The following is a 13169-nucleotide window of genomic DNA, read 5'->3' on the forward strand; positions in this document are numbered from 1 at the left end:
ACGTCACTTCCTGCCAGGTAAGCGCCTTTGGGCGGCCCAGCTCGGAAAGGTTTGTAGGAGCTATGGATCAATTCTACGCGCTTCAAAATAAGGCAACACCATCCATCCCACATGTCACTGCCTCTAGACCGCAGAAAAGCCAGGATTCGAGTTTACACACAGATGCCTTTTATTTAAAAATTCCAAAACACAAAAATAAATTTTAATATATATTAATATATTATAGCATAATAATTACTCCATTGTTTCCAATATTAAAAAAGTAGGAAGAATATAAGGGAAGCAGACGACCCAATATATATAAATACTATAAAATCTATTAGAATAAATAAAGTCGTCATAAATAGAGCCCAATGGCTGGGGGTGGGGGGTTTGGCAATGACTTTGGCTACTTGCTTTTCAAAGGTAATTTGAGCACCAGGGTTGACCCTCAGGAGGTTCCAGTCACCAGAACCTCAGGGGTCTAGGAAAAACAAGGGTGGGATAGTAGGGGATTATTATTCACAGCATTGGGAAAGGGAGAAGTGGGGTGGAGAGGGCTTATGGCTTACTGCCACCCTCAAATTTGCTACATCTTTAAAAAGAAAAAACACTCCAGAATAGACTCCTTCCTCCATCACCATGAACACCGAGCTTGCACACTGGGGACCTGCCCCAGCATGGGGTCAGGGGAGTGGGTTAATGCATTTTGCAAGGCAGTGGGGCTACTTAAGAGCGAGCCCCCCCCAGTTCCCCAAGCCCCCAGGCTCCTGTGGAGCCCACAGCAAGAGAGAAATGGCCCCCTTGAGATCCAGCTGATCTGTACTGGGCAGGCACTTGTCACTCAGACACCGAGATTCGATTGAAGATGGGGAGTCGCCGAGGGGCTGTAGGTGGCTGGGGTGGCCCAAACACCCCAGCCTCAAAGACGGGTGAGTCAGAGCCTCCCAGGCTACTGCCGCTGCTGGCGTATTCATCGGGATCAGATCCCAGGGAGTGTGCAGAGGGGCTCCGAGCCAAGCCACCCACAGGTCCCCAGACGCTGCTGGGGGTGGCCCTACGGCAGGAGGGGCAACAGGCTGGTGTGGGGTCCCTTCGGGCCACAGGGGTCCCAGGGGCAGCAGAAAAGGCAGAGGGTGAAAGTGGAAGGTCCCCAGGTGGTGGTGGTGGGGAGCTGGAGGGCGAGAAGGAGCAGGAGGATAGGGAAGGGCCTGCCAGGCCTGCTGGTGGTGGCGAGGATCGGCGGCCCGAGGGCAGGCCTGAGAAGCTGATGCTCTGGCGCAGCACATGGGGGTGGCCAGGGGCAGCCAGGTCCTCGCTGGGGTTGTGGATGAAGTGGCAGCGTGAACCATAGGGGCAGCGGCCCTGGAGGTAGAACTTGTGGCAGAGTTCCGTCTTGTACTTGGGGTGGCGACTAGCCTGGCGCAGCTCGCCTGGGCCATGAGCAAACTGGCATTTAGCGCCATAGCGACAGCGCCCGCTCTCCGAGAATGTTCGGCACAGCTCAGTCTTGTATCGGGATGAGGTGGTGGGGGTCGAAGTAGGTGAAGGTGACAGCTCAGTACCTGGGCGGGGAGCCAGAGGTGCGAAACCTGGGGGTGGAGGCACCCAGCCACAGCTTCGACCCTCCACCAGGCTGGTGGACCGGCCGGGCTGACGGGCAGCAACCCCAGCTGGGCTGGAGTCGGATGAGCTGAAGCTCCAGAGTCCTGAGGAGGCCCAGCCGGGACTGGACTCAGTATCTCCATGGTCGGATGGGAGGTCAGGGCTCAGCGACAGGAGGCTCTGTGGGTACGGGGATTGGTTAAGACACGGAAAATGCTGGGTGACGCCCCTCCCACCTGCAGGGCACCGAAGAGCTTGCCAATCCGGTTTGTGGCTCCTGTTCTGAGCCCCACCCGCCCGCAGAAACCCAAGGGTTCGGGATCCCAGGATCCGGACCTGGATCTTCTGAGGTTTTTTTGCAATGATGGAACCCAGGAATCCTTCCTGGCTCCCTGACTCAGGGCACACAACCTTCCACCAATTTTGAGCCTCTGGGCTTCTCGGGATCTGACTCTGAGCATCGGGTTCTCCAGTTTCACAACTGGAGGGCCGGCAAAGTTAACCTAGAAGTCCAATATCTTTGGCTTTTGAGTTCTAAAGTCTTCCTTTGGGTCTGGGAGTGAAGACAGAAGTTGCCTTCCCCTCACCCCAAAGACTCGAGCCCCAGAAACGCCTCCGCGCAAAACCGCGCCCTCAGCAACTACTGGGGGGAAGCCAGGTGTGGGGCCATTTCCGCCTCCAGACAGCCCTAGTCTGAAAAAACTCTTACAGCTTTCCATCTTTAAGGGCCACCCTACTCATGCTTGGGCTGAGACCCGAAAGTCACGGGCTCCATTTTTCACTTCCAGAGAGTCACACTGGTCTGAGAAAGGAGACGGGACCCCTGGCTGGAGCGCGCCGCGCTAAGGAGCTCCAGTTTGAGTAGGGAGCCACGGGTCCCGGCCCGGAGTTTGCGGCCCCAGAGGGGCCTAGGGAGTCACTGGGGAGATGGGAGTCAGTGGGGCTTGGGGACCCCAGGGTGCCGGACAGTGGGGACTCACCTCGTAGATGGCAGTGAGATCCATGGCGGCGCGGATGGCCGACTTGAGGAGAACCAGAGCAAAAGTGGGAACGCAGGAGACTCGCTGCGTCTGCCTGGAGGAGCCGGTGATTTTATAGACCAATGGGGCCTGGACAGGAGGGGCGGGCCGGGGGGCGGGGCCAGGAGGGGCGCTTCCCGGACGCGTGCCCGCAGAGCAGCCCACTAGGCTTGGGACCAGTCCTCTTCCTCTCGGCTGCCAGCCGGGACGCGCCAAAGCTGTGCCCACTGGTGGCCGCGGCCCGGCGTGGGCGGGGGGGTGCGTGGGGTGGGAGTGTCGGCCGAATTTTAAAGGCTGGAGACTGAGGCGCCGGGAAGGGAACTGGGACGGAGGTGGGGGCAGGGCTCCAGAGAGAACTGACAAGGGCAGAGGCCGAGGCAGTGGGCGTGCGCGTGAGAGACCCGCGAGGGAGGAGAGAGGCGCGGAAAGAGCGAGAGAGCGAGAAATGGGGAGACTCAGAAACAAAAACCACAAAACAGGGAGGGTAGACACACTCAAGTAGAGGCATATGAAGAGAGGGAAAGAGAGGTGGGGAGACAGACAGAAAAACGTGAAGAGACAATCCCAAGAGACAAATTCAGAGCGAGAAGCTAGAGGGGAGGTCACAAAGACACATCAAAAAAAAAAAAAAAAGGGAGAAACAAACACCCTCAAGACAAAAGTCCGCAAGAGCTAAACAGGAGACCAATAGGCCTGGCAGAGAATTCTCTTGTGAGACCTGCCCGCCTGCCTTGGTCTCGCTCTCGAACAGCTCAGATCCAGAGACCTTGACCATCCCTACCCACACTCACAAGGATGGGGTCCTTGATATTTGGTAAGACTGGAAAGGTGCCTACTTTGCCAATTTCAGAGCTACTGTAGCCTCTCACCCTCCCACACACAGTGGCATTTCTGATGGCTTCCTCTGGGCTAGGCACGGTGTGAAAGTGCTTTACATACGTTAACTCGAGGGGTTATTGTACTCGTTTTACACAAGAGGAAACCCAGGGATAGAGACCAACTTACTCGCCTAGTTCTGTTTAAATAAATGGCAGCAGCCTAACACCAAGGATGTTAAATCGTGCTAAGAGTTTGCCCTCTGAGAAAACTCAAGATTGAGAAGGATGAGACATTTTATTACAGTGGTGGGTTGCCTTAAGAATTGCTTTGAAATGGAAATGGGTTACCCCCAACTGATGGTCGGATGGGTCTCATAAAGGGGTGTGCCTTGAGGGAATTTTAAATTTGTTACGTTCACTCCTCACATTCGCAAGACGGTGGTCAGGGGGTTGTCCTGCGTGAGACCTTTAAGATCTGGGAAGAAAACTAGTTGTTTTTTTTAAAGGGAACCTTAGTAAGATGGCTAATCTGAGTGAAGATACAGGGGCAGAAATCATTTCCAGGGAATGCAATTATAATGGTGCAAAGTTCATTTTTGCAAGCTGTGACTACGGGTTTGTATTGAGGTGGGGAGATTGGGCCGGGCACTCGGACCTGCCTCCTCGGACAGAGCTCAGGGGAATCCCTGGTGCCGCGCCTTCTGGGGCCCAGGGGCCTTCCCGGCTGGTCTCGTGAGCCGGGCGGCTTTGGCACGGTTGCAGCCTCCCGCTCGCCCGTGACTCACTCGTAAGGGGCGGGGGAAGGGGGCTTCCTGGAAGCCGTGACGAGGAGGCTCAGCCCGGACGCCCAGGTTCCTCTCCTGTAACCAGGGCTTCTGTCGCCTGTAAACAGAGGCTGGAGGACAACGGGAAAAGGGTGAAAGGGGAGGTGTCTGGAACCCGCCCCCGGGTAGGCTCCAAATTCCTGGGCCGCTAATAGGACAAAGGCGGCGGGAAAGCGGGAGATGGGGGGCGCCCTGGGATCCCCAGAGCCCAGCTTGGCTTCGGCCGCAATCCTGGAGGAGGGACTCTAGTTTCGATTCCCTGGAGATAGGGAGCATTTCCCATCCCTGAGTCAGGCCGACCCCCGCCTCTCCCCCAAGTGCTGAGTCACCGGCCTGAGAGCCAGGATGCTCGGGAAAGAGAGACTTGAAGACATTGGAGGGGGTGTGGGCAAGGCAGCCCACCCATCGAAACACAGGCCGGTGGGCCCAGAAGCCAGGGTTTCTGCCCCTCCTTGCTCAGATCTGGGGTCCGAGTCTCCAGGCCACCTCCACACTCAGACGCATGATAGCGGGACCCCAACTCCTTCCTTCATCAGACCTCAGTGTCTGAGACCCCAGCCCCTCTTCCCTCCAATTTAGCAGCCAGCTCCCATCCCCCCTCCAACCTGGTCCTGCCCTCAGGCGTCCCAGCCCTGGAGGAAGTTAAGGGCTGGGTTCCTCCCCACTCCCCACGTAGCCAGCGGGAAAATCCGTGGCACCAACAGCAGCCGGGAATCCCCTCTGGAATGACGGTGGAGAAGGGGATGGCCGGGGTACCCTGGGGTACCGGGGGGTGGGGCAGGTCCTGGGCCGGCAGGAGGAGGGGGGAGGGGGCGGAAACCAGAGAGGCTAAAAATACAGCGAGCACTTCCGGCCTAGGGGGGAGGGGAACGGAGAGCAGAGTTTCCAGAAAAACAAGTCAGGACGGGAAACGCGGGGGTGTGAGAGCCAGTGCGAGTGCGAGGGCGAGCTGGGCCGTGTACTCACGGCACGTGTGCCAGGGCCGGGTGTGCGCCTGGCGGGATTGACAGAGCATGAGCGGGTAGGGAGGGCGCTGCAACCGCAGGGGCCTCTGGCATGTGTGCCACTGTGTGAAGTGTGGGCGCTGTAGGTGTAAAGGTGTGCGCCCTAGTGTGACTGGGTGAGATCTGCAGCCTACCTTCCTATGTGAGGCTTGTGTCTTCCAATCCCACTTGACATGCCTGTGAATAAATGTGTGAAGCTGCTTGGGCCTGTGTGATTGATTATATTGTTTATTTTAACTACCTTGGGGTATGGGTGTAAATACTCAACCCTGTCTTTGAGGCAGCATTCATGAGAATATGTGACTTACATAACCACATACACGCCTGTGTGTGGTTCTGAACCACAGTGGGGTCTGGAGTGACTATGTGTCACTCCTCGAGGGAACCTAGTGAGGGTATGACTGACATCTTGTGAGATGAAGATCTGTGCACACATACTTCAAAGTTGAGTGTTTAAGTATCTGTGAGATGTAGGCAGCTGTGGCTGTGCGCAAAGTCCCTGCTGCTCAGTGTGTGTAGTGAATGTGTCTTTAGTGTTATGTGTCTTTATTTGGGGGTATTTCTGAGAACATGCAAGATCACTGTCTGGATGCAGTTTCTCTGTGGCCAGTCACAAGGTAGTGAAACTGGTGAACTTTGGTTCCTGACGTCTAGAACGCACAAGATGGGGAGGGCGGCTGGCGCACATCCCACTTTATGTCACTGTTCCTTGTGGCCTCTGTGGGCAGACCGACACACACAAGCACACACACTGGCACCTGGGAAACCTTATCTCTCCACAGCCAAGGCTGCTTTTGATAATGTTGAGCTGAGGGCAGGTCTGAGTCAGCCTATGATAGGCAAAGTCTGAGATGGGGTGAGAGATAGATAGCAGGTTAGCTGGGAGAGGGTTGTTTACGTATTTACATGTTGAATTGTTCCTTTGGTCTGTTTGTGGGCTTATGTTGAGACCCTGGGGACACCATGACTGTAGGATGGTGGGTTACGGTATCCTCTGCTGGGTATGGTAAGTCCTTGTGTACCCTGTTTTACTGTGTGGTTGCACATTTCACGTACTTTTCCTGAAGTGTGTGGTTGTGTACCAGGCTGTACAATCTCTCCCTCTGGGTTGAAAATCTAATAAAGATCTAAACCAAGGTCCTCCATAACCTGGCTTGACTTTATCCCAGCCCATTCACTGTGGTTCAGGCCTCCACACTGTCCTATAAACATACCATCACTTTCCTGCCTCAGGGTCTCTGCACTTGCCATCTCTTCTCTCTGGAATGCTCTTTTCCCCAATGTCTACATGACTTAATTCTACTTCAAGTAAGTCTTTTCAGTGAGGCCATCATATCTTCTCTCAAGGATTTAAAAATTACAAACAAACCTCGCTATCTATTTAACAAATAAATACATGTAACATCTATTTACAGACCATAATAACGATACCCATGAACTACTACCCAACCTAATCTGTTTCTTGCATTTGTTACAATTATTCCTGAATATTTTTTTCTATTCCAATTTTTCAAAATTTTTTTTATCTTTAGATAAAGGGAAAGGGGGGGATAGAAATATCCATGTGTGAGAGATACAGCAATCAGTTGCCTCTTGTGCACCCCCCACTGGGCACCTGGCCTGCAACCCAGACATGTGCCTTGACAGGGAATCAAATTGGTGACCTTTAGGTTCACTGGCTGGCACTCAATCCAATGAACCACACCAGCCAGGGTTCATGTTTTTTTAAAAAAAATTTTTGATTTTAGAGAGGGAGAAACACCAATGTGAGAAACATTTACTGGCAATCTAGGTATGTACCCTGGCTGGGAATCAAATTGCCAACTTTTGGTGTCTAGGACAACACTCCAGCCCAGCCACCCGGCTGGTGCTCTCTTCACTTTTTTTTTTCTTTTTTAAAAAAATATTTTATTTATTTATTTTTAGAGGGGAAGGGAAGGAGAGAAGGAGAGAAACATCAATGTATGGTTGCTTCTTGTGAGTCCCCTGCCGGGAACTGGCCTGCAACCCAGGCATGTGCCCTGACTGGGAATCGAACCGCGATTGTGTGTTTCGCAGGCCCGAGCTCAATCCACTGAGCTACACCAGCCAGGGCTTCTTCACTTTTGATCCTACTTTTCTGGTCTATTTTTCTTCTTGGAACTTCTCTTTGATATACTGTTGACCCTTGAACTGTGAGATCTACTTATATATACATGGATTTTTTTCAATACTTTATGAATTTTTATTCCTTATGATTTTCAGTTTGTTATCTACTGTACCTCACAGGGCCAGCTGTACCTCAGTCTTGAGTGTGTATGCCTATGGTGGGACACATCTCACTAGTACATGTCACGTACCCCACAGCTGGGAGCCAGTGGGAAAAGTGCATTATTCCATAGATAAAGGCTGTCCATAGATAATTGCATCATGTTAGGTGGGACTACAACTTTGTTCTTATATTTAATATTGAGATGTACATGGTTGCCAAATGAACAGGGGCTAGATTACAATGGTCAGTTTTACATGTCAACTTGGTGAGGTTACAGTCCCCAGTTACTCAAACACTAATCTAGATGATGCTGTTGGAGGTATTTTGTAGATGTGATTAAAGTCCTAATCAGTTCACTTTAAGTAAAGGAATCCACAGCTCCCAGGCTGCATGTGGCCCTGGATGGCTATAAATGGGACCCACCACAAAACTGTAAATTTACTTAAAACATGATGAAATTTATTTGTGATTGTATTGCAAGGTATTTAATGTGTGGCCAAAGACAACAGTTCTTCCAGTGTGGCCCTGAGATGCCGAAAGTTTGAACACCCCTGCCTTAGACAATGATCTGGGGAGTCAGGGAAGCTGATTCAGTTGAGTAAATGGGTAGACATGTGGTTTCCCTGAGGAAGAAATTCTACCTGTGAACAGCAGCTTCAGCTAGTGACCCAGAGGCCAGCTGCCTTTCCTGCGGGCCTGTCCTACTTGCCTGACACACACACACACACTCTCACACAGCTGGCCATTTCCCAGGACTCCAGTGTGGGGACCCGGGCTTTGGGTGGATCATGGGTCTCTATGGTCCAGGGGTTTCCTTGCAGCTGTGGGGTCCACAACGGGAGGCCTCTGGGTGGTGACATGGGAATCAGGACACAGAAGGTGTTGGGTGGGGCAGTCCCCAGGACCAGGATGAGTCACTTGGGCCTTTCACACCCACCAGCTGGGCCTGGGCAGGTAGCTCCACCCTGCACTTGCCCAGGCCTGAAGGCCATGGCTGGGCTCTCCAAAGCTTGTTCTCAGAGAAGTGGGGAGCCTAGTGGGCACTCCCAAAGCCCCCTCCCCAAGGTCTGCTTCCTGGAGCTGGAGCCCAGACGCCTGGGTTCTTCCCCAGGACTGATGATTCACCCCTTCTGGGGCCTTTTCACTTCTCTTTTGGGGCTAAAAATATAGGGACCCAGGCATCCAGCTGGGCCAGGCTTCACCACTGATTGCACAACACCCCTAGTTTAAGTACTGCTGACGCAGGCCCTGTGCATGGGTGGGGGCCTCAATTGCTCCCCAACCGGGCATGCTGAGGTCAGGGCTTAGACCCCTTTACTTCCCCTTTCCTGGGCCAAGGATACTGGGGGATGGGCTGACATGGGAGGTGCCTGGGATCTCTGGGCTTGGCTATAGCCCTTGGAACTGAAGCTCCCTCTCCTATCCTTAGGTATCCCAGGGGTGCTGGCTCCCAGAATCTAGTCTCCTTCATAGACACAGAGTCCCAGTGAGGAGTTGGGGGCAGAAGACAGCAAAGGAGACTAAAAGAGAGAGTCAGAGACAGGGAGACATAGGACCACAGAGGCAGAGACACATGGGCAAAAAGAGACTGAACGAGAGTGTCAACAGACATGCAGCAGAGACACTCAAGGGAACAGCTAGAAAAGGTGCAGAGGCAGAGACCATGCCCATACTCAGACAGAATCAGGTAAGCATGGAGGGAGAGGGGGCCAGTTAGGGCTCCATACCCAGTGCTGGTAGGAGAAGTGCCCAGAAAGAGGTCCTCCACAGGCGCAGTCCAAAGTCTGCCCTCCCTAGGGAGGAGAGCAGGCGGTCGATCCTCAGAGCTGCTCCCTCTACCCACTTCCCGTTGTGCTCCCTACTGGCCTCTGCTGCCCCCTGCTGGCTGCCACCAAGAGCTTAGGCCAGAATAAAAGTCAGAGACAAAGTTGCTTTGAGGCTACTTTTCATTCCCTCCCCCAGTCCCTTTCTCCCACAGCCTGCCCGCCCTGCCCCCACGCCCTTCCACCTCACAGGGCGCCCCCAGGGCCTGTAGGTGGTGCAGGAGTCTTCCCCGTGACCTTGTTGGCACAGTCCAGCAGAGCAGTGTGAATGTCCTTGGCACAGGCAATCTGGGCTTTGATGAGCGCCAGGTACTGAGGGTAGGGCTGACTGTCAGGCTGCACTGCATCTGGTTTGGTGGCTGTGGGTACCAGTAGGGGAGAGTGCTTGGCACTGTCGCAACTCTGTGACAGGCACTCATGTGCCAGGCGCTGTGGACAGGCAGGCAAGGTACAGCATCAGCCTCACTCAGGGTATTACGAACCCTGCCCCAAGGGCCAGCCTAGGGTAACCTCTCTGGCCTCTGAACTCCTTCTATGTACGTAATCTACCCAAGCCTTAAATACAGCAATTCCCATGGTCCATCTTCTCCTCTCATTCTCATGCCCTCCTGTGGCTGTCTCATCCCCACATACCACTCAGTGCCCACCTCACTACCCACCTCTGCACTGATGACAGAACATGGGTTCTGGAATCCAGAGCTTTCATACTCTCCCCCAAAACCGGTCCCCATCCTAGGTCCCTGTCTAAGGGATGGCCCTGTCATTCTGACTAGAACCATGGGCCTCATCCTGGAGGCTCCTCCTACAGCAACCTGTCAGTTCCATGGTCTCTCCCACTGCCTTTTCCCACTTCCTCAGGACCCTGCCTTGATGGAACCTTGTCCATTGAATCCTGTCATGGCTGTCTCCTTGAACTCCCAGCCTCTGCTCCTGGCCCCTTTAACTCATCCTTCATTTGGAAGCCAAAGGAGTATTTTTTTAAAAAGCAATGGGTCCATGTTCTTCCCTGATTGAAACCATGGATGGGACCCCAGCCCCCTCAGGGCTTATTAAAAATTCAGCAACCTGGCAGCAACAACCCCCACCTTCCTTCCTTCAGACCATACTTTGCTTTTTCCCCCCTAAATGCTAAAGGGTCCCCGTGAGACTTGCAACCAGGGGAGAAGTGGGCTTTAGAGTCTCCTTTTGGCCCTGGCTAGTGTGGCTCACTGAATTGAGCACCGGCCTGTGAACCAAAGTGTCCTGTTCAATTCCCAGTCAGGGCACACGCCTGGGTTGTGGGCCAGGTCCCCAGTAGGGGGCGAATGAGAGGTAACCACACATTGATGTTTCTGTCCCTTTCTTTCTACTCACTTCTCCTCTGTCTACAAATAAATAAATAGAACCTTAAAAACAACAACAAAGAGAGTCTCCTTTTGCCTCTGTCTTTCCTTCCTGAGTCTAAACTGCCCAGTCTAGACTTCCTCTCATGGCTGTGATCTTCCCTCTTCTATCCTAAGCCCTTCCTTTGTTTTTGTTCTAATAAATCTTACCATAGCACTTAAAAAAAAATCCAACAAGTCCAATGGCAAGTACACCTCAGCTGGACTGTATTTCATGACATCTCTAAAGGGAATACCTTTCCACGACTACCAGGCTTCTCAAACTCCAACTTTTCCTTCAAAACCTGGTTCAAAATAATCTTGACAATGACAATACGACGAAAACAATGATAACAATTAAGATACTACAGGAAATGGTTGCTATGTGCTTTGTACCATATTAAGTACTTTACATGCATGAACTTGCTGAGTCTTTCCTGAAAATCCATTTTCCAAGGGAGGAACCCAAGGCTCAAAGGTAGAGGTTGCTGGTCCACTTGATTTCAGATACTGTGTTCTTAACCACTTGCTCTCTTCCCCCTCTTTGATTTTTGTTACTGCCTTAGCTCCAATGTGCTCTCTACCAATAGTGCTCCCTGAGCCAATCTCTCCCTAGAACCACCTTAGGTAAGGTCAGATACCTTCTCTGGGCTTCCACAGCTCCTTGAGCTTCCTTCATTTTAATGCTGACTTCTCTAAATGCCCCCACCCTCATCTAAGTCTTGACCTCTGAGGCCTGGGCTTCTCCCACCACAGCTCTTGGGGACACTCTGAGCCATCACTGTGTCCCCAACATCGGCTGAAGCACAGGTCTGGCCTGCAGGGAGGTGCTCGTGTGTGTTGACTGACTGAAAATTCCTGAAGACCCAGGGAATGAATCAGGGTTGTGGTCACCCAGTGTTTAGGAGGTCTCTTACCAGGCAGAGCTCCAGCTGGTCACAGAGGGCATAGAACTCCTCCAGACACTTGTCAAAGCGCTGTATGGGTCCGTCACTGCTTTTTCTACAGACCAGGAGAAGGAGACAGGAATGGATTTCCAATTTCTGGTACATCAGCATCTATCCAGCCAAGTATCTACCAGGAAACCAGGTAAAGGCCCTGGAGCCCTGAGACAGGGACTAGGTAGGAGATTGGTAGTTGTAGAAGAGGCAGAAAGAAGGAGGCTGGGAGCTAGGGAACCTGGATTGAAAATAGGAGGGTGGGTGGGTGGGGCTTGGGGGACGAATAGGGTGGACACAGGAGGCCACCCTGGGTTACAGGACTACACTCACTGTCCGTTGTCAATGTTAGTGTTCTGAACCAAGTTCTGGGCTGCGACCTTCATCAAAGTCTAGTAAAAAAAAAAGGGGGGAAAGAAAGATGCAGAGGTGGAGAAACAGAAGAGGACACTTTTGGTAATCTACATTCTACCTTAAGATCCAATAAATTTCAGGCCTCATCTTCACCTGACACCTCTCTTCCTGTAACTCCCGAGTAACCCCCGCTTCCACTCCTCTATGGCAGGGGTGCCAAACTCATTTTCACGGGGGGGGGGGGCACATCAGTCTCGTGGTTGCCTTCAAAGGGCTGGAATAATTTTAGGGCTGTATAAATGTAACTGCTCCTTAACTGTTAAGGAATTGAAATTACATTCGGCCCTTTGAAGGCAACCCGGAGGCTGATGTGGCCCCGGGTGAAAATGAGTTTGACACTCCTGCTCTATAGCAATAACCACTCGTATTTTTCCAGCGGTCCACTCTCACCTGGGGTTCTTGCCAATGACTTCCAGACATACCTTAGAAGCCTCTCCCACCCACCAAATCACTAGCAGAATCTCTGTTCTTGCCTCAGGCTTTAACAAGAGACCGGTTTCTCTTTTAAACTCCCTCCCAGTCGAGTTCCGGCCAATCCCAGGCTATTCCCACGAAGACTAAGTCTAACTCTTTCTCCCTGCCTAAGGCTTCTTTTGCTCGCTCCCTGCCTAAGCATCCCCTCCGCCTGCCCCCTTTTGAGTCAGAGAACCAGACCCCGCTACTTTCCAGAAGGTCCTGGCGAATCACCTGAAGACTCTCCTTCAGCTGTGGGATTAGCATCTTATAGCGCTGCACAGGGTCGAAGTCCTGTTGCTGCTGCTGCAAAAGCCCACTCTGGGCAGACCCCACAAGTTGTGTCGGTGGTTGCGCTTGCTGCTGGGTACCCGGGCCACCAGCCGAACCGGGTCCCGACACACCAGCAGCGGAGGACGCCGCAGAAATTTGCTGCTGGGACGCAGCCATCTTTCTCACGTAGTCCGCCGGAAGTGCGTTAACAAGTGCGTCTCTCCAGGTTTGTTTTCAGCGTCTTCAGTTTTAGGCCTCTTTAGCTAGGTACCTCCACTCAAACAATTCAGCCAATGGGAGGAAAGCAGGCCCTCCGCCTCTCCGACACGACTCTCGAATCCGACGTCTGGACTGAAACCTACTTACCAATCACCAAAGACCCTTCCCTCGCTCCGCCCCTTCCAACC

The 13169-nt window shown here is 52.7% G+C and overlaps 2 protein-coding genes across 2 annotated transcripts; both read right to left on the reverse strand.

The window, feature by feature from the left end:
* Positions 1–406: 406 nt before the first annotated feature.
* Positions 407–2672, reverse strand: ZFP36 (ZFP36 zinc finger CCCH-type). Its single transcript, XM_037047505.1, has 2 exons — positions 2565–2672; positions 407–1764 (listed from the first exon to the last, which is right to left on the reverse strand). The coding sequence occupies exons 1-2, from the start codon at positions 2586–2588 to the stop codon at positions 820–822; spliced, it is 969 nt and encodes a 322-aa protein (XP_036903400.1). The 5' UTR covers positions 2589–2672; the 3' UTR covers positions 407–819.
* A 6782-nt stretch (positions 2673–9454) lies between these two features.
* MED29 (mediator complex subunit 29) lies at positions 9455–13046 on the reverse strand. The gene is made up of 4 exons (XM_037047521.1): positions 12724–13046; positions 11956–12014; positions 11602–11686; positions 9455–9752 (listed from the first exon to the last, which is right to left on the reverse strand). The coding sequence occupies exons 1-4, from the start codon at positions 12937–12939 to the stop codon at positions 9510–9512; spliced, it is 603 nt and encodes a 200-aa protein (XP_036903416.1). The 5' UTR covers positions 12940–13046; the 3' UTR covers positions 9455–9509.
* Between the last annotated feature and the right edge of the window lie 123 nt (positions 13047–13169).

This window comes from Sturnira hondurensis, unplaced genomic scaffold (assembly GCF_014824575.4).
Source record: "Sturnira hondurensis isolate 20B ecotype Veracruz unplaced genomic scaffold, ASM1482457v3 Scaffold0005791, whole genome shotgun sequence".
NCBI lineage: Eukaryota > Metazoa > Chordata > Mammalia > Chiroptera > Phyllostomidae > Sturnira > Sturnira hondurensis.